The sequence below is a fragment of the Melanotaenia boesemani genome, chromosome 3 (genome assembly GCF_017639745.1).
Source record: "Melanotaenia boesemani isolate fMelBoe1 chromosome 3, fMelBoe1.pri, whole genome shotgun sequence".
NCBI lineage: Eukaryota > Metazoa > Chordata > Actinopteri > Atheriniformes > Melanotaeniidae > Melanotaenia > Melanotaenia boesemani.
This window is the reverse complement of record NC_055684.1, coordinates 32,804,414-32,824,653: the sequence shown is the minus strand read 5'-3', so window position 1 is coordinate 32,824,653 and position 20,240 is coordinate 32,804,414. Positions and strand designations below refer to the sequence as shown.

At 39.2% G+C, this 20,240-nt stretch overlaps 1 protein-coding gene across 4 annotated transcripts in view; it reads right to left on the bottom strand.

Annotated features, from left to right (window-relative positions):
• The window catches only part of ppfia4 (PTPRF interacting protein alpha 4), a 58,639-nt gene that overhangs the window by 5,385 nt on the left and 33,014 nt on the right, over positions 1-20,240 (bottom strand). For 2 of the 4 annotated variants that reach the window (XM_041980636.1, XM_041980634.1), the window contains 24 exons: positions 14,047-14,148; positions 13,782-13,946; positions 13,267-13,341; positions 12,774-12,845; positions 11,181-11,402; positions 10,175-10,309; positions 8,829-8,963; positions 8,620-8,703; positions 7,734-7,865; positions 7,513-7,575; positions 6,928-7,019; positions 6,717-6,846; positions 6,059-6,255; positions 4,613-4,841; positions 4,441-4,476; positions 4,220-4,341; positions 3,498-3,610; positions 3,336-3,417; positions 3,156-3,237; positions 2,759-2,959; positions 2,073-2,135; positions 1,685-1,711; positions 519-694; positions 286-383 (listed from right to left, as the gene is read on the bottom strand). In XM_041980636.1, the coding sequence (XP_041836570.1) occupies positions 286-383; positions 519-694; positions 1,685-1,711; positions 2,073-2,135; positions 2,759-2,959; positions 3,156-3,237; positions 3,336-3,417; positions 3,498-3,610; positions 4,220-4,341; positions 4,441-4,476; positions 4,613-4,841; positions 6,059-6,255; positions 6,717-6,846; positions 6,928-7,019; positions 7,513-7,575; positions 7,734-7,865; positions 8,620-8,703; positions 8,829-8,963; positions 10,175-10,309; positions 11,181-11,402; positions 12,774-12,845; positions 13,267-13,341; positions 13,782-13,946; positions 14,047-14,148 (2,833 nt within the window). The remainder of the gene's footprint in view (positions 1-285; positions 384-518; positions 695-1,684; positions 1,712-2,072; positions 2,136-2,758; positions 2,960-3,155; positions 3,238-3,335; positions 3,418-3,497; positions 3,611-4,219; positions 4,342-4,440; positions 4,477-4,612; positions 4,842-6,058; positions 6,256-6,716; positions 6,847-6,927; positions 7,020-7,512; positions 7,576-7,733; positions 7,866-8,619; positions 8,704-8,828; positions 8,964-10,174; positions 10,310-11,180; positions 11,403-12,773; positions 12,846-13,266; positions 13,342-13,781; positions 13,947-14,046; positions 14,149-20,240) is intronic. The other 2 variants (XM_041980638.1, XM_041980637.1) reach the window with 1 other exon arrangement.

Sequence of the window (20,240 nt, the reverse complement as noted above, 5' to 3'; positions counted from 1 at the left end):
AAAAGGGCGAGGAGGTTGGTTAGATCTAAGTGTGTGTGCTCGCGTGTGTGCGGACCACTCCACACGCAAGTGGGGATTTAGGTTGTAAGATTGGCTTTATGACAGAACAAGGAGCAGCTGTTGGAGTACCAAGCACTGTACATATTCACAATATCACATAAAACCACTAGGTGGTACTCTGGCCTGCTGAGACTGACAAGGTGTTGAAGCTTGTAAACCAGCGTAGGAACATTTTAATGTGTGAGTGTCGCTATGCATGTAGATTAGGGAGTGTGTCAAGTATACCTTTCATATCATGTTGGCTGTCCTCTCTCCGGCGATCTAAGTCTTTCCTGTCATAATTAAGTCTCTTCAAGCACATAATCCCATACTGAAGACTAGCCCTGGTGCACATACACAAAGAAAAGCACATATGCATCATTAGCCTTCTTATCTCCAATGCAACTGTCGACCATTTAAAACAAATAAAAGAGGAAGTAGATCAAACGTTAACTATGCTAATCGCCATGGCTGCACACCTGTGGAAGCTGTCCACCATCTTGAGATGGCTCCTCAGGTCCTTCTTGGTCAGGTGGTCCAGCATGCGGGCGTCCACCAGGCACTCCATGAAGTAAGAGCGGTACTGAGGCAAGCCGAGGCTGGGAAGCCACTCATTCCCGATCCACTCATGATTCATGTCACCATACGCCAAAGTCTAAAGGGAGAGTAGTACACAATGATGAAGATGGATGTAAAAAAAAAAACAAAGTAAAAACAGCTGTTTTCACTGTCATTTTGTATAGATACATAAAATCTAAGACAGATTCAGGTGTTGAAATCCAGGTGTTCTGTTGCTCCACTAACAAAACAGGTCTGTTTCCACTGTAACAATTTTGACATGCAGGAACAACAATACCAACACTGCATGTGTATCTTAAAGATCCAAGACTGACGCATGGAAGCTGTCAGGTCTGTAAACCATTGGAAAATCTGTAAAAACTGACCTTTTTGTGTTTTTACAAGTGATTTGAAACAAAGTTTGTCATTGTTTTTATTATTGTACATCCTTAGCCAGACATTCAAAATGGTTTATCACCCAGAACTGTCTTTAATTTGGAAAAAAGCTACCACTTTTAGAAAGAAAAAGGACTGCAGGTAATTGGAGGAAATATCTGTCCGTGAGTTGCTGAACTGCAATGGAGGCTGCTTTACACCAATTAATAAAGTGGAGCCAGAGAAGAAAATTAAATGTTTACTAGTTGGGAGAAGGGTGAAACCTTCCTCATCAGGACAAGTCACAATTATATTTTATTAAAGAAACGGTTTCCGGTCTTAATATAAATAATGTTATAGCAAATGGATTCCCTCATAACTGTGCAGAAGAATGGGCTGTGTTGTTCTTAACAGGCACAATATCAGTTAATTTTTAAATGATATGCTGTTGTTGATGTTGCAGATGAAATTGGTGAGAACAATAAATACATATAATAACAAAGACATTGCCTGTCCTAACTGAAAAGTGAGTAACACAGAGTGAAAATTTAGTTTAAGGAGAATTTTACATCTTGAAAGAGGGTCAAATGTGGGGCTATTGTTATGTTATACAGCCGAAGGTGAATTGGCCTATTTGTGTGTTTGTATGTGTGTAAAGAGTCTTCTCTCTGTCTGTGCATGCAGACAGATGTTTGCGGTTCAGCAGTCTCACCTGTGCCCAGCTGCCCTCCTCATTCTCCTGAGTGGCAGCATGATGGAGACAACACACGTGGTTAGCGAGACAGGGGCTAGTTTAATACACATGTACTACACATTCAGAAAGAAAAACAAGCTCATTTTAGTTTTTACCCTAGTGTAAGCCTAAACTTAACAAATAAGACAAAGCACTTATACTATCAGCTGAATCTTGCATGAAGACAGCTCCTGTGACCACAGGTTACATCAGTTACATCAGGCAACTACATACAATTAGTGGTAGATGCAGTGGATATTTAAAAGGGTCTTGGAGGAGAGGACATATGTGTGTTACCGTGGGGACAGTGTGAGGTGACAGTGGTGGGCAGGGCTAACAGGAAAGGGAGCACCCAGATGGTACTGACCGCTTTAGTGGAGGATGCCAGGTTCTCCATCTCTTCATGAGTCACCCACACATTTCCGGAGGACTGCTCAGAGGACGAGAATATACCCAAACGTACACACACATACACACACACACACACACACACGCGCACAAACACACACACAAAAACATTCATGGGCATGCACACACACACGCGCACACACAAAACAGACCCAAGAATGCACTCATGTATATATTTTCACACATATCCACCACCACGCACACACACAGACAAACACTGAGTTGAGTGATGCCAAGGCAGGGAGTGTATTTCAGGCAGGTACCTTGTAGCTATATCTGGTAATATTTGCGTGTTATTTTTCAACAGCTACCCATGCATTTTATGGCTGCTGAAAGGGACAAGCCAGACTGTGATCATAGATTTAAAAATAAAGAAAAAAACAAAAACAAACCAAACCAAACCAAACAAACAAACAAAAAAAACTGAACAGTGTGAGGAGGCATCACCTGAGTGTGCACAGTGAAGGTTATGGCTAGCAGTGGAACAGTATTTCAGTGAAGGATAATGTGTCCACATGTGTTAGAAGTAGATTATTATATGTTCCAGGTTTTTGTGTGCTGTTATTATTAATTTAATTATGATTTGAGTATGGATACTTGAGAAAAAACTGGAATAGTGTAGGTGTGATGGTAGTATTTGATTACCGTTCTGGAGGTGAGGGGAGCAGAGGGGCTGGTGAGGGAGACCATCTCCTGTATGGCCAAACGAAGCTTGAGTCGGTGCAGAGGGTTGCTGATGCCGATTTCCCTCTGGATTTCTGTGTCTGACAGGGCGGACATGATGGCTCCACTCTTTACATTGGCACGGCAGGCTGCTACATACCAGGCTGGCATACCCACCCAAAGCTGGTGAGAGTCAACAAGACATTCAGCGTCACCAGTGTGTCACCACAAATGTACGGACAAAGGGAGGATGGAGCGCAGATCAGACTGGTCAATGATTATTATCATTATTGTACCCTGTTTTATATCAGATAGCAGTAGAAGCCTGACATGAACACTAAAAAGCAAACAGAGGTGGATTAGAAGATTTGTAGAATACCTCTAGCCACGAGACGACAGTTGGACCGTCCCAGTGTGCAAATGGAAGTCCTCTTTTCCTTGCATCTTCCAGCAGTTCATGTCTGAAGAATAAATAAGAAACAAAGGCAGATGGAAAACTGAAAAAACTAAGAAAAAACACAAGTTGAAAACAAATGCTCCAAGTGAATCTTTTTTTTACTTTTTCTTCATTCTGCGGTCCCTCTCAGCCTGTGTGCCCAGTTTTCCCAGAGTCATAGTGTCACCAATGCCCATCTCAAAGTCTAAAATACAACACATATGAGTTAATCTACATTTCTGTTGCATATGATGAGGAACAATGTGCTGATAGTCTACAGAGAACCTGTTAATGCTGGTAGAGATTGTCCATCTCTGACAACAGTCTGGTCCATTCGACCCTTCTCCTTCTTCCCGAACAATCGGCCAATAGATGATTTGATCCCTTTCTTCTGTTTGCTGCAAGCAATTATAAAGAGAGACAATATCTGTGAAAATGAAATTTATTACTATGAAACCTTATAAATTTATACACTTTATTGCTTAGATTTCAACAAAGAAACAAACAAAATTTTAAACTTTATGTTTAAATAAATAGGATTAGCTTTTATTTAGCTAAATATTAGACTTAACTTCATTGTCATTCAGCATTAGTCACTGTACAGTGAACAACATGACATTTTAACAAATTAAAGATAAAATGACTGGACTGAGAATTCAACACAGAGAGTGTTTTCAAAAAGGGACCAAGCAGACTCTTCTTCTTGACGAAGCCTATGTCCCTCGGTTTTTAAACAGTATCTTGCACATCTTTAAGTGTGTGTAGCCATCTGTTGAGGTAGCAGAACCAGAACCAGAAACTGAATAAACTGATGAAGAAGGCTAGCTCTGTGCTGGAGAATGCAGTCCACAAGGCAAAAATAATATTGCAGCACTGCAAACCCTATGCAAACATAAAGATTAAGCAACAGAGCATCTTCAGACAGAGGCTTCTTCAGCTTGACTGTGACACCGTTTGCCATGTTCAAATACCTGAGTCTGTGTGTTAATGTGTATGTGTATAATTACCCCCGTCCATCTTCCAGACTGCCTGTAAATTGGGCGAAATTGGTTTCCAGCCGTAAACTGCGTGGGGATGATGGAGGAGATGTCTCACACTTGATAGTAGCTTTGTCCACTTCCACTGGAGACTGAAAGAGTCACAAAACACCGTAGCTTGTTTAAAAAAATATACAGCAAAAAATAGTAAAACAGTAAAAAAATGACTTTAGGTATGTTTGCAAACTTACGGCTACTTTCCTTCTGTGTTTCCTCAAGTCGCTTGGCTACAGATAAAAAAACAAACAAACAAACAAACAAAAATAAAAACACACTGTGATAAAAGCAGCCAGACTTTTGTCCAAGTTCAACATTCTGCATTGAGGTGTGCATATGAAAAACTGGACAAGTGTGCTCTCTGACCAGGGTCATGATGCCTAGATGGTGACTGGTGTTGCGTCCATGATGTTTAGGTGTTGAGTGGCCACTGGTGGGCGGGGAGGAAGATGATGCCAGGGACTGGGCGGTGGCAGAGGTGGGCAAGGCCCGGGGTCGAAGCGTCACATTGAGACCATCCATGCTGCCGCTATTCACGCGAGACTCGATGTCGTCCGAGCGCAGATCTGCTGACTCTCTTTCTACCTGGATCATCCTGCCAAAATGAAACATGAACACATGCATGATCTACCTTAGCACTAAGGCTGCTGTCTATTGACTAACATGTACAGCACAGCTTGTATTTTTATTTTTACTCAATCAGATACATTTACACAGCACTTTGTAAATGGCTGTAAAACACTGACTACAAGGTAATAAAAGAAAAAAATGCTCAATTTAAAGGGAAGTGCAAAGCATAAAAAAGGAAAAGCTCAAGCTATATTAAAATGCAATCAGTTCCTTAGTAAAGACACATTTTGAGCTCAGGTTAAAAAAAGCAGTGAGGCTGTCAGTGTATCCAGAGAGGGAGCTGCTCTAACAGGAAAGTTGACAATTAAAAAGACTCATATTCTATTTCTGGAAATTCTGAGAAACAAAATCCACCCTGTATTTTGAGAATGAAGAGTTTTTGTGGGGTGACTGGGAACAATGAGATTTCTGAGGCAAGAGGGAGCTTGGCCATTTCAGACTTTCTGCAAGATAAGAAGATTTTTTTTAGCTACAGGGAGCTAATGTGGAGAGGGCAGAACAGGGAAAAAATGGAAATTTGAAAACCTTTGGGGGGTATCCATCAGTATTCAGGCTGCAATGTCTTGGGTCAACGTCAGGATTTTTAGAGAATTATCTGGACAGCTGGCTAAAATGGCATTGCAGTACTCCAGCCTAGACGTGATGAATGCATTGACCTGTTTGGCAGTCGTTTTAGAAGTAAATAAAAAAAGAGATCTTATGCTTAATGTTTTTAGCCAATTATTGGTGCATATAAGGATGTAGATTATCTGACCAGTACCTCTGCTTAGTACATAGTATGTTTAGTACCTCTTTTTAACCTAGATTTTTCAAATTTCATTAAAGTGACTTAAACCTGTGTTGTTGATGACTTGTCTTCACTCTGTAGTAAAATGCAACCTTTTTTTGCTGCAGGCTGTATACTGTCTATACATGCTACAGTGTGCCTTTTTGTTCTATTAACTGAGGAGCTTGCTATCATTTCTATGCTATGGATCTAATTCTAATCTGCCTATAAGCCTTTAAATATAGCTTTAACATAAAAGTAACAGCATTACATTCATTTTCTGTAAAATCTGTCCCTTTTCTTGTAATTACTTTTGTGTTATTGCTGTCCTTCTACCTGTCTACTGTTTATCGCTGCTGCATTGTCACAGTATCCCCATGGGGACCATGTAATGTAATGTGCCTTTAATATGCCACCTTATCTCCTCATTGATAGCGTCAAGTTGCTCTTGTAGCATGAGAGCGAGAGTCTGAGCATCTGATTGACCGCTGGGAGAGAGGAGGGCGGAGCTGACATCGTCATCCATGTCTGAGTCTCCCTCCACGTCGCTGCCTAGGAGGTGGCTGACACTCCCACGCAGAGATGGGTAGTCCTGCTCAAACATCGCACACACCTGAACACATACGTTCACACGTAGACAAGTCAAATATCTTGAATAGTAAATACAGTTCATCCTTTTTTTTCTAAATGTGAATGAAAATGCCTAAATGGACTGATTCTGATTAAATGCATACATATAAAACACAATATGACCCTTGTGGAAGTGTTTGGTTATGAGAAAAAATGCATGAACAGGAAACTTACATCACACATTATGTCCAGCGGCAAGTGAGAGAGACAGGAAGACAGAGAGGTTAGTAGAGAATGGAAAGTTAGGCATGGAGATCATCACACACAGCCAAGCACTGACACTTACTAGCAAAGCAGACATGAACCTGGATTAGGCACTGGTAAGGAGCTGCTTGTGGTTAGAGGAGCAGTTAACATGTGATCTTGTTTGTGGGTCTGTAAATGTGGCTCACTGTGTGTATGTGTGTGTGTGTGTGTGTGTGTGTGTGTGGCCACTGTCAGCACCTTGTTTGGGTCATCGCGCAGCGCTGACAGTCTACCCTTCTGTGCTCGCCTGATCACAGTTGTGCTGTAGTGGCCGTCTTGGCCCTCTACCATAGAGAAGCGGAGGTCGCTGGAGCTTCCCAAGTGAGACCTGAGATAAATTCATCAAACAGATTGCCATCAATACTGTATATGTTAAAGCATGAATATAAGAGCAAGAAAATGTGTGTACCGAGGGTGAGTGCCATCTCCAAATGCTCCACTGCGGCGTTTTAAATGATCAATCTCATTTCTCAGTTTATCAATCTCGCCAATCAGCCGTTCCTAAAGGAAAGAGGGGCATTAGTATAAGTAAGTAGCAGGAACTGGACTACAACAGTCCTTCATTACAAGTGCTCTATCACAAGACAAAGTAATAGTAAAATGGATGTAATGAAAACATTTATTAATGTAAAAGTGCACAAGGATTGAAACAACTATACAGCCAGTATAAGACTAGATCGTGGGTATCAAACATGCAGGCCGCCAGAGGATCCAATCTGGCCCGAGGGATGAATTTGGTGAATGTGAAGATTATCAAAAAAGAAAAATAAGAGTTTTCAGCAATCTGGCTGCTTTGTTCACAGTGTCATAAGAAATGTCATTAACAGGAATTATGAGAGTCTAGTTGAGTCCTGGAAGACAATAGAGACTTTCTTTTCTCATAAGATGGCTAGAAAAGCAAACCAAAGCCTCTATTAGACTGCAGATGAGCTGCATTGATCATGGAAATCAGGAAACAGTAGCGGTTATTATGATTTGTGAAAGTTTTACCAACCCTGGTATGATGAAATTCTTCCAGCTGTTTCTGGCAGTTCTCAAGGTCTTGAATGAGGGAATTCTGTAGAAAAATTATCAAAATAAATAAATAAAAAAATCTTACATCAATGATATTTATGATTTAAGTATGAGATATGTGATGTTGTGTTTTCATTTGGGTTATGAGCCAATAGCTACAGCAAAAGGAGTTAGTCTGATGAATGTGTGCTCAGGCCTTGCCTTGTCCTCCAGGGCAGCCATGCGTTCTTTTAAGTGGAGCTGCAGTCGTTCATTCGACTCAGTGAGCAGACGATCCACAGTGTCGGATAAACGCTTGTTGTGTTCCTCATTCATTTTCTCCCTCTGACGAGCCTGATGAGCAGAGAGGGAGAACCAGATGAGGAAAATGACACCATCACACTTTCTCTTTGAAACAGACTCTATGTGGGTGTTTTATGGAACTAATGAAGCATCTCTACATGGATTTAAGGATAAAGTCTGCATTTAGCCCCAAATCACCAGCTGCCACATACAGGTCTTTTTGGCCAACAATGGGTCTCACAGCAAGAGTGACTTAATTACAGTCATTTGCGTGATGATGAAAATGGTTAAACAGCGTCTCTTTAAATGGGAAGCGCCATGCTTAATATGTGTTTTACAGTAATTTTATTAAATAAATTATCACACACACACAAACCCGCATCTGCATCCTCAGAGAAAGCTTTCTACTAAATATAGTCATGAGATTGCAGAGAGAGAGAGAGAGAAATTAGCCGTGCGTGAATTATTCAGAGTCTAAAGATAGCAGCCAATCAGTCTTACATGGGGGAGGGAGGAGGAGGTTTGCAGCAAGATATCTGGATTTGGTTTGAATTCATGCAACAATGCACGGGGAAAATGAGGAGTGCTTCTTGAATGTGTGTTTTCTGTGTGTTAACGTATCTCTGTGTGTGCAGAAGGAAGAGCAGAGCTGAGAGTCGAGGTGTCCAACTAATTTGGAGCATCAGCCCACTTGTACGCACATCACTGTGAGAGGGCAGAGTAACCCTGCAGGACTGGTACACCACACACACATGCATATTCACACACATGTTCTTCCCATACACATTCTCATTTAGACACACACCCTTCCAAGCTCTTGGTTCTTCTCTTCCAGTTGTGACTCCAGCTGTCTGAGCCGCTCCTCCACATTGCCGTGGCGTTCCTCTGCCTGCAGGGGGAGACACATACATATGCTGTAAGTAAAACTGCCTGAGAAAAAGCTATTTTATATGTTTATCTCCTTCTATAACTTTTAAAAGACAGTTTCAAAAGCTCTGTGTGTGTGTTGGTTACCTTGGTGAGCGCTGCAACTCTCTGTGCTAGTTCAGCTTCCACCTCTGGAAGTGTCTCGGCTTTCCTCATGGTCTGAGCTAACCTCTGCTCTGCCATCTCCAGCATCTCCTGCAGCTGGCGCACCTTCTCCTCACTCTGAAACACAGAAACACAGTCAAATAAGAAGAAGGGACATTACTGCAGTCACATGAGAGGTACCAATTAAGGTAGTGTGGCAAACAAGTAGCATGATTTAACACATGGACAGACATGGAAGATGGAGCTGGTGTTTCCCTTGTGGATCTGAACTCAGGTTCACCCTGAACTGAACACGAACCTTTGAGCAGGATGTCTCTGTTACTCACTCACTTCCTTTAACACTCTTCCATATGTAAGCTACCTTGTTGCAGATGGTTGAGGCATCAAATATTAAAATGTTGCAGTAAAAAAAGCAATAAGAGAGCAGATATTAACCCAACTGTATATCAAGAAAGATGGCAGTGTAATGCATCCGAGGAAGCCTGAGCATAAGGGCAGCAGAGCAATAAAACAACACATTCATGTGTACTGACTTATTCCCAGACTGATTTATAATAGTGTATTATTGGTTGGTTGAGTTGTTTTTCAGACTAAGTGGGTACATTTATTTAAACCAATTATTTTTAAAGCTGTGTCTGTGAATATCTTGATAATTTGACTTACTGTCAGTGAAACTGCTCATCACACACATAGAAAAAGGGGTTTGCTTTTTGTGTGTAGTATCTAAACATAGCATTCTATACGGCACATTCACGATTTTACCATATAAGGTTCTGTGTCTTAGAAGACTGGACTTCAGCACACATCATATATGTTTATATGTGTCTCAGCACTTGAGGAATGCTCTTTTTTCCTGGGATAGTATATTAAGCACTGACACGTGGTCAGTTTAGGTTTTTGCATTGATCCTGAGATTTCTGCAGAAATCGGTTTTTGATGCCTGACTTTTTGTAATAAATCTTTTGCTTATTCATAAAGCTGGTGTCTGGAGATGTCTTTGCCTGAAAGCAATTTTTCCATATCACCTGATCCAAGATACTTCATGTGTCTAAAGATATAGCTGTGAGGAAACTATTTCAGGAGGTACAAACATGATCCGTAACATAATGAAAGGGCATAACCTTTAACAATTTTGAGGTGAAAACAGATTAACTGTTTGGAGCCGTTTCTAATCTGCTAACTGTAATGGTGTGGTTGCTGGAACTAGTCTAAACAAGAAAGTCCACGGTTTGAATTTGACCTGTTATGGAGTGTTCCTTGAAAGTTGACTTGTGATTGTCTATGCATTATATCATCTTTTTATTTAGAGAAGTGTTAATGTGTGTTACCTGGCGATGCAGGGAGTTCTTGGTTGCCAGCTCATTCTCTAGTTTGTCATTGAGGTCGTGGATGTGTGTGGTCTCCCGCTGGGCAGCCAGGTAGCGTTTCTCTAAAGTTGTTATCCTCTCCTCCATATCTTCTCTCTGCAGGTGCAAAAAAACGAACAACAGTAAAAAGAAAATCGATTAACTAACAACAAAATAAACAAGCAAAACAAAAGAAAACTTTATTTTAATACTGAATATTTATTAAAATTCTTTGTTTATTGTATATTCATAGTCAAGTAACGTATTCATGGCTTGTGCTTCACTGATACAACGATTCTTTTTATACATTTAATCCTGATCACATTTTATTTTAGCTGTTAGTAAGTTTGTATGTGCTTTGTTTTTGCTGAAAGGTAATGGTATCAAGGAGCAGGTGATGAATCAGGTCAAGTAAACTTTGTAAAAAGACATAAAAAATTGCAAACATATGGACATTTATTACACGTGATCGGCACGATCACAGCCACGTAACTTTATGGAAGAAAAAAGATAAAAAAGGGTATTATAATAGAGGTCAGTAACATTTCTGGTTAAATCTTATTACTTGTTTAAAAAATGTTTTGTGTTATAAAAACACGATTGCGTTCAGCTGATAAAGCTTTCCAATTTTATGTAAACATACAGAAATATCTTCAAGGCTAAACTGAAAACTCATCTATTTCTGAAAGTCTTTGGCTTTTCTTAATGTCTTAAATATTTTAAAATTTATCTTTTAATACTATTTTTTATTACTTTTACTGTATCTGTAATGTTTTATTGTTGTTTATCTACATAACTGTGTTATGTAGGAGATGTATGCAGAAGAATTTATTCCTTAAAAATTAAATTCAGTTTAGGAGTGACTTTACTCGCTGTATATATCTGCATCTGCAAAAGTAATCATTAAATTAGAAGCATTTTGGATATCAACAGTTTCTTCATTAAATTTTTTGCTAACAAAGCAAAACCTTCCATCCTTTAACCTTACCTCTCTCTGCTCCCTCTGTTGTTTGATTGACAGCTCCTCACTGCGACTCAGTTCTCGCCGTGCATTTGCGAGCTCAGCCTCAAGTTCGGCCATGCGAGCGTTTAGCGTGGCACAGTGCTCGCGGCTCTGAGTCAAATCCTTATTGGTCCGATCCAGGAGCTCTTGAAGCTCAGACACTCGGTTGCCATCGTCATGGGCGTCTATAGAGCCGTTGGGTAGTCTCTTTAAAATGAATAAAAAATGCACGTCAGGACTGAGCTAGAGATACAATATGTAACTGTTCATAATATGAGCAGAAGGTATGGATTTTAAAAAACTGATAAAGTTCTTCGATGACCCAGATTTAAAATAAAAAGGTGGGGAGATTTATGCATACAGGAGTGGGTTATGTGAGGTTAGAATGCCATGTTGTTGTTTCGATGTTTTTCTTGATCTCACAGTTCAAAGAGCAGTTATTTCCAGAGTCTTAATTAAACAAACCATCAGAGACACATATTTCAACAGGAAACACACTGGGCAGCGAATGTTATCAGAAACCTCTCTGCTCCCTCAAGTACCCAATTTGCCCCTGCTTTTACAAAAACATGAAAATCCACACTAATTCTGGTGGATATAGCGCCAAATGGAGTGAAACTAAAATACACCTGGTGAGTTGTACAGCTGTGCATAATTCCTGATTAGCCGACTCAGATTACTTAGAATAACTCCCTGTGTGTGTGAATAAAACTCTGAACACTTACTGGGTATGTGTAGCAGTTCATTGGCAGCAAAAGCCCTATGATTATCATGAAAAGTATTTTTCTGGAGTTTTGAATACAAAATTTCCCTTTAAAGTGCTGATTGTGTCTTATTAGTGACTGCAAGAGGGATAGCAGGTGTCAAGGATAAATGTTCTAACAAAGGGTTTGCAAAGTTCACATCCTACAGCTACACTTTTTCATCTAAAAGACTTTTCACATCATCTTTTCTGCCTCACATTTTTTAGCTATCCTTTAACACTGTCAGATCCTGCTTCCAACCTTTCTTAATGGTAAATTGACACATTTTTTGTTTACCTTGTTTTTAAAGCCACAGAAAAAGGTACACCAGAGTTGCAGAGAAAGAGTACACAGCCAGATATAAACAGACTCCATTCTTTGATCACAGAGAAGTTTGTCACTTGGTACAAGTTCGGTACTGTTTTATATACATGGTATCAAACTAGCGAAGACATTGTCACAAAAGTAAGCTTTCTGCTTCTTCTAGCTCAGTGTTTCTCAATCCAGGTCCTCGGGACCCACTGCCCTGCATGTTTTATAAGTAACCCTCCTTTAACACACCTGAATTAAAGAATGGCTCGTTAACAGGCTGCAAAGAACTTGATGAGGAAGTTCATTAATTTGAATCAGGTGTGTTGGAGCAAGAACACACCTAAGACATGCAGGGCAGTGGGTCCCGAGGACCTGGATTGAGAAACACTGTTCTAGCTGTATTTGTTTATATAAAAAAGACAGAAAGAAGGTACAGAAATGACCAACAACCAGGCACACAGATGCTATACACATACATAAAATAAAGCACAGAGCAGAAAAACAATCACAGAGTCAGGAAGACCTTCCATGTAGGTTTGGATCCATCTGTTCGCTCCACTGAGTCACCGTCCTTCCTCTGCCTCACCATGTTCAACTGCAAAGCAGATTCAAAAGAAAACATAACACTTTAAAAAATCCATTTATCATGCATTCTCTATCATATTTTACAATGTAAAAGTAGTATTAAAAAAATACTGTGATGATTCCAACTTAACAAGCTCTGACTGACTGCTTGGATTCCACTGTCACTAAGCCCGATGTGAATATTCAACTCAAATATATATCTTTAGATCCTTTTTTTTTTTTTAGATGAGTGTGTGTGAATGCTTGATGTGTTTGAACAGAGGGCTTCAGGGACAGAGCCTCTCACGCATGGTGAGTGAAGTGTACATCACATCAGACTGGAGGCTTCAACAGATGTCTGTTAGGTATCGAGCAGATGTTTCACTTAGTAGTCACTACAGACAGGAACATGTACACTAACGCACACAGTGACACAGGAACAGCCACCTCACCTCTTGTGTGGTAGCTGCTAGCTGACCCTCCAGGCTGGCCACCCTCTCCAGAGCCACCCGAAGCCTTTCACGCACCTGAAAAACACACCAGGAGCACACACCAGGAGCAAGATAAGTCTCACTCAGTTTACTTAAAAAAAAGTAAACTACTTTAATTTCCTCTCGTATATTAATATGCTGCCAACTATTGTGTAAATATGCATCTGCTGGTGGTGCTGTTGCAATTTCCTGATTTCCTCCATTTGTTTGGCTTTAAAAGCCTTTCTCTAGTTTACATGGAGGAATTTTTATTCTGAGGGAATAATGAGGTTCATTAATAACTTAACAGCAAGAAAACAAACAAGAAAACTGACTAGCTTACAATTTATCAGAGGGCGGACAGTAGCTCTGTTAAAGAAGTGTGGAGTCACAAAATAGTGTTCATGATGGAAATACTAATAACTGAAATCCCTGACCGAGGCAGTTGTTTCCCCTCCATTCATTTGACTAAAGTAATAGTGTCTGTATGAGTCCACCTTTTCATCCAGAGCCTTGTGATGTTCAAACAGTGACTTCAGGGCTTTGAGGACCTCCACCTCGCTGGACACACCAGATGGCGGGGGTGCCTGTCTCTTTACCACCGTCATCCTCAAACTGCGCTCGTGACGAGACACCAGACACTCCAGGTGCTCCAACAGCAGCTACAGTGCCGCACATACAAATACACGCACAACCAAAGAGAAAATTATTGTAAACACTTGTCATTTCCCACAGTTATAGACACACACGCATACAAGTTACCCTGGTGTTGTTCCTTTCAGCTTTCAGCTCAGATATTTCCTCTTCCTTCTCCAGCAGCTGCTCCCGGCATATGTTTAGTTCCTTTGTCAGGGTGGCAAACTCCTATGCAGCAAACAAACACAACATAAACAGAGAGGTTAATGCTGTGTCACTGATCCACACAGTGGGTCCTGCTTTTGTTAAACTAAGTGAAGAGGCACATGTGGATGGGGCCAACCAGTTTGGTGGCCTGAGGCACAAACACTCAGCTGACGAAGAGCAACCCAGGATGATAGCACTGACTGTAACTGTACTTTATCAGTAGTTGACATTAGGACAGACTTAAATAATGGTCAGTCCAGACTGGTCCCTGCAGGGTGTTCTTGTGTGAGAGAGATGCTGTCTGGGAAATGTTTTCTGTGCACCTGCGATAAGAGGCAGCCTGAGAGGGAGGAAATTTCATGACAAAGTGGGGGCCAAAATGTCACTTCAGTATCTGATCTCCATTTACAAGCCTTCCTCTGCCTATCTCAGTGCTCACCTCGAGGTACCACCCATCAATCAACTCTGCCCACTTCAACCTTTGGAGAGTCAAAAGTCTATCCAAACTGAAATTGGGTGAGAAGGAGGGTTCACACCTGTGCCATTCTGTAGGTAAAATTTTGTTTCTAAAGCACACAAGCGCTGTTGCCTGTGATGATACAAGGAAATTTCATGATTAAACAAGGAGCTTAGTTATATTCTCAGGTAAGTTTTGACAGAAAGATTTTCACATCACTGAGGCTTTAAAGCATTTGAAGGTTTCCTTTAAAGCCACATTTGAAACCTTGATCAATCAGTGGCTGGACATTGGGATCTATTTGGTTTGCCAGAATTCTTGTATTTAGCTAATTTGTGCATTTATCTGTGTAGAGCTGCACAGTATAAAAAAATCTACAATGACCATTAGCAAAGAGTGTGTGTGTGTAGGGTAGTTTTGGGAGAGCTGGTGGGCTGTTCTTCAGAATGAGTCTGACAATCCTTACAGTATCTATTGTGTTTAGAGAAATGTCTGTAGTCCGTTGATGATTATAAATTTAATCCATTACATCAGCCCATGGGACATTTACTGCACAAGCACTTTTATAGTTGGAGGTCCCCAACAAAGTATTCATCTGCAAACTACCAGAAAGGGAGACTTTTTATATGGATCAGTCACAACATTAATAGCGCTTAGAGAAATAGTTTGAAATTTTTTGATGCTCCTCCTTTTGTTTCAAGAGTTTGATTTGATGACTGATAACATGACTAGTCTAAACTAGGCTAAACTAAGCTAACTGTCTGTGAATGTAGCTTTGCATTAAGTGTACAGTTGTGAGAGTATTATTAACCCTTTCAATTCAAAACCTTGACAAGGAAGAAAATCTGAATCGCCTTCAAAAGGCTGTGATCTTCTTTCAAGTAAAACAGCGCATATCCTAATAAATTACAAAATTGTTCTGCACATAGGTGAGTCCAATAATATACTATCCAGTACTCAGTACCAGAGAGTGAGTCATTTTTTCATAATAATTATGTCATACCTTTTCCCACTATTTCAGACAGCAGCATCGCCTTCACCACATATTTTGAAGTTGACAGATATTATATGCACTTTTGGAGTTGTTAATAGCTCCATTAACTTTGTAGACAAGTCTCCATTAGCAGCATCTTTGTTTATAAACTTTAATGGCATGTGACCTGGCAGTTTTTCATCCTGTAGTAAAGCCTTTAAACGACAGCAGAGAATTTATCAGTGAGGTTTTATTGTACAAGCATTGTATACTTGATGCAATCCATTCAGCCTATTTATCTTTACCAGCACTGATTTGGAATTCTAACATTTTTCACACCTTTGTAATGCACAAAAAAAAATGTAAAAGTTAAACTTAAATGTCTTAGATTAAATGTGTTTTCGCACTATTACTATTCGTACTATTAGCACTGCTTCGAGTTATCTAAGCAGTCTGTTATCCAGTTAAGGAATGTTTCTTTGTACTCCATCTCTACAACCTAATATACCTCCCTATATTTTTTGTTCTTTAGGCTATAGATTGGATTTGTTTAAGGTGGGACCCTGACAGTGCTGCAGTCTCACTATAGAACAGGGAGTAAGCCAGTGACACATGCATCTCTAACTGAAAGCTGATTTAACAAAATGTATTTAAGTTGTATTCTGTTTGACTGCAGTACTGTGTTTGACTGAGTGACTGGGTGGCTATTTGTTTACTGGAGTCTCTGCATCTGTGTGCATGTTTGTGTGTGTGTCCATGTTGTTTGAATGTCTCTCGGTGCTTTGTTGGCATTTCCCTACAAACTTGGCTTTTTTCCAAGATGATACCCAGACGTTTATCCTCTCTCTCTGCTTGTCTTCTACAAACAAATACAAACAGACATACACTCAGAAATGTTTGCTCACACACACACTTTATAAAGTCCTGGAGCTCTCTGCAGCTATGACTCTACACTTTTCATCTCATATTCTCACAATGCACCCACAGAATCTGCCTAACTGAGATAAAGTTGAGGTGTAAATATCAAAGTCTTCTTCAGATTGAAGCAAAGATTATGAAGTGTTATGTAAGTGGTTTAAAATAAAAATGTTAATATGGCAACAGACCTGACACCTGAGTAACTGGATTAAGTTTAAACAGATTAAGACTACAACACACCTGAGTTTAAAGGTGGTGAAACTAACATTTTAAAAACATGTCGGTAGAACCTGTTAACAAAACTACTGTGACAAACTGCAGTTAATATTTTGGGCTAAACCTTAAATTATTCCAAGTATTTTTCATGACACTGCATTACCTTCTTTAAAAAAGAAGAAAAAAGAACTGGTCCTAGTACTAAATTTAATAATATCAAGGAAACATGGCATCATTGTAGAGGTCAGGAAAGTAGTTTTTGTTCATTCATGTTAATGCTCTTAAGCACATTTATTATTGTCAATCCAGCTACCTACCAGACTCGTGTCATAAAAAAACAAAGGCAAACAAACTCTAAAATATAATGCAGTTAAAAACATAAGGCAGTTAAACAGATAAATCTTCATATGTTGCCCTAAATCCAATAACTTTGTAAACTGAACTTCTCTGACTAGAGAAGATGGAGTGTAATCACTACTACCTGTCAGTATCATTAGCCAAACATTACTCATTCTTAAAAGTTAAGTTTTATATAGTGGTAGAATTTTTGGCAATTTTTTATGTAGCCAATGTAAATGAAACAATAAGTTTAGTTAGAATTTCATCTCACTTGCTTAGTTGTATATATGCAGGATATATATACATATATATATATATGTATATATATATTCTTTTTATGAGTGTATGTCAGATAATGTGGCATTTGCTATGTTCCCCATAGTTGAGGTGGATCCTTATGTAAATATGCTTTTATCTTTAGTAAACTACTGGACAGGGTATGTTGTTGAGCATCAATATAAATTTGAAAAATTTCACATATTAGTATATTATTATTTAAAAATATGTCAGAAATCCCATAAAATATGCTAAGTATATAATGTGAACATTTCATATGTTGCATCAAGCACTACTGAATAGTATACACATTTCCAGAAGCTTTCTTAACACAAAATAAAACACATCCCGAAATTATTAGAAAATGTGAACACAAACATGAAAAAGGAAAGAGGACATTGAAAGCTGCTTTAAAGTCTTCTGATGGACACAGATTTATTTTATTGTTTTTTAATTCAAAATATAATAATCAGATGTTTATACAATCATTGAATTCTTTACTATAAATGTTATTATCTCCACAACACACACATATGACAATAGTTCACTCATTGTCCTCGTGAGTCATGCACATGCAAGAGATGACAGTGGAGAATCTGCTTGATCTAACATAATGACTTGAAGCAGAATTACTACAAATGTCCCAAAAATCCTTAGAATCCATTAAATAAATTTCCCACACTTAATTTGTTTAACAGACAAGATTATTTGCCTGCAATCACATTAGTAATGTGAATCAGGAAAATATTATTTTTTCCAATATGCTACCATGGAGTTAAAACAGTTCAAACAGACTGGATACACACTGAATTACACTAACTGAGTTGAGCCATTGAAAATGATTATTTCAAAACTGAACCACACACACAGTCATCGATCCTGCATTTTTATTGACTATGCCTATTATATGCCAAGTGGGGAAAAAAAGAGTGTGAAGTGGAAATAGGAAGACATAAGAAAGGACCAACTGGAGGAAAAGGGAAAATGGGTCAGCTTGTTCATTTTACTTTCCTTTATTCCACAAGGGTGCATCAATAGATAAGAGCTCAGCCAAAATCCACCAACAGATGTTAGAGCTCGCTGTCTCTTTCAATCATGGCAAAAAGGCTCAACAGGCTGCCTCCAGTTCTTTAGTTCATCTATTCATCCCCTCGTCCTTGCTCTGCCTTTTAAGAGCACCCCCCCATCTCCACTCCAAAAAAAATCAACTGTTCAAATTACAATTGGGAGAAATGTACTGACAAAAAAAATAGATAAAGTCAGGAACAAGTGACCTGAAACTTTGTATAGCTAATAAACAAGTGTTATGTGTTAAATACATCACATCACTATAGAGAAAAACAACACAAAATCCTTGTTAAATTCCTAATGAGGCCTCCTCCAGAACATTTTCTGTAATGGCATCTAATGCATTTGCTTGTCTTCTGTTTAACACACTGAGCACACTTTCCAACCCACATTCCACAAAAACCCCAGGACAGTTTTTCAACAGTCCGACACAGACGTGGCTCGTTGACAACAACCTTGACATCTGTCAGAGAGTAAATCATAAAGAGCGCAGAGCAGGTTCTGTCTGGAGGAACACCGCTGCCTCCTGTGTGAGATAGCAAGTGGTTACCGAACACTGCTGAGCCCAGACATTGTAAAGGGATTTCTCCCCTTTCCTTCCTTAAGCAGTTTGGGATTAAAGGATGAAAAAATGCTGTGTGTGTGTGTGTGTGTGTGTGCAGAGAGAGATTTGAGTGCAGTCAGATAAAAAAAATAAAATAAAATAAAAAACACATTCAGTCTCTTTTCCACAAATACACACAATCTCCCCAAAATGTAGAGGCTTTTGAGGTTGGTTATCCTTCTGTACTTGCGTGTGTGTTTGACTTTATGCTCACATTGTGCACAGAGCTGTATTTGAAGTCACCTTCTCATTTGCTAAGCCACTACTCCTTCAGAGGCATATGAACGGTCAGACTCTCAGTAAGCAGAAAAACTTTTGTCATTCTTAATCTCAGCAGGGGCAAATTTTGAATTTTGTATCTAGAATATGAACCCTCAAACACAATGGTACTCAGTTTTATGCAATTTTAAAATTAAATATGTGTGTGAGCTTTAGTATGTGTTGATGTGCGAGGATAGAGGAGGTAGGTGCCAAAGCAGTCATCAGAATTGACGTGATCATTTTTCAGTTTTCCACTCATTTCCTGTTTGCTATTCAGTGGCTGGTTGAGAGAACTGACTGTGAGTTTTGAAGTTCTGAAGCATGACAGATATTTGACCTTCACTCCTCAGCCCACTGCCAACAATAAAGGAATCTACTTTTCACTCCATGGTAACAGAGAGCAGTGGTAACGTCTTGTTGTTGAAAATATCTCAAAATGGAGCACAGCATCTCCAGTTTAATGTAATAGCTAAAAATGCAGTTCATTAGATCAGATGCAAGACTAATTCATGTAATGAACCTACGAGGAATGGTTCCTTTCTTTGCTTCTGAAATGGTTAAAGGAAAAAAAACATCAGAATTGAACAAAAACTCTACTTATTATATCTACTGAAAATCTCAATATATGACTGTCTTTAATCTCTGTACTGTGTAATTTGATCTCCTTTTCTTTTTTAAATAATCATAATATAATTACTGCCAGGTATGTAACTTACATTCATTCATTTTCTGTAACGCTCATTCCAATTCTGGGCGCAGGGGAGCTGGACCCTGTCCCAGCAGCTACTAGGCGAGTGGCAGGGTACACCCTGGACAAGTTCATAGTAGATCTAACTGGCATTAATGTACATTTTAAAATGAATTTCATATTTATGCGTTACCATGTCTGACAAATTTTTTATTTTTTTTTATATCAGTGCTGTAATATATGATGTGCCTCTCAGGTGTAAACCTAAAGGAATAATAAAAAAGAAAACAATTGAAAGTTGATTTAGATTTTC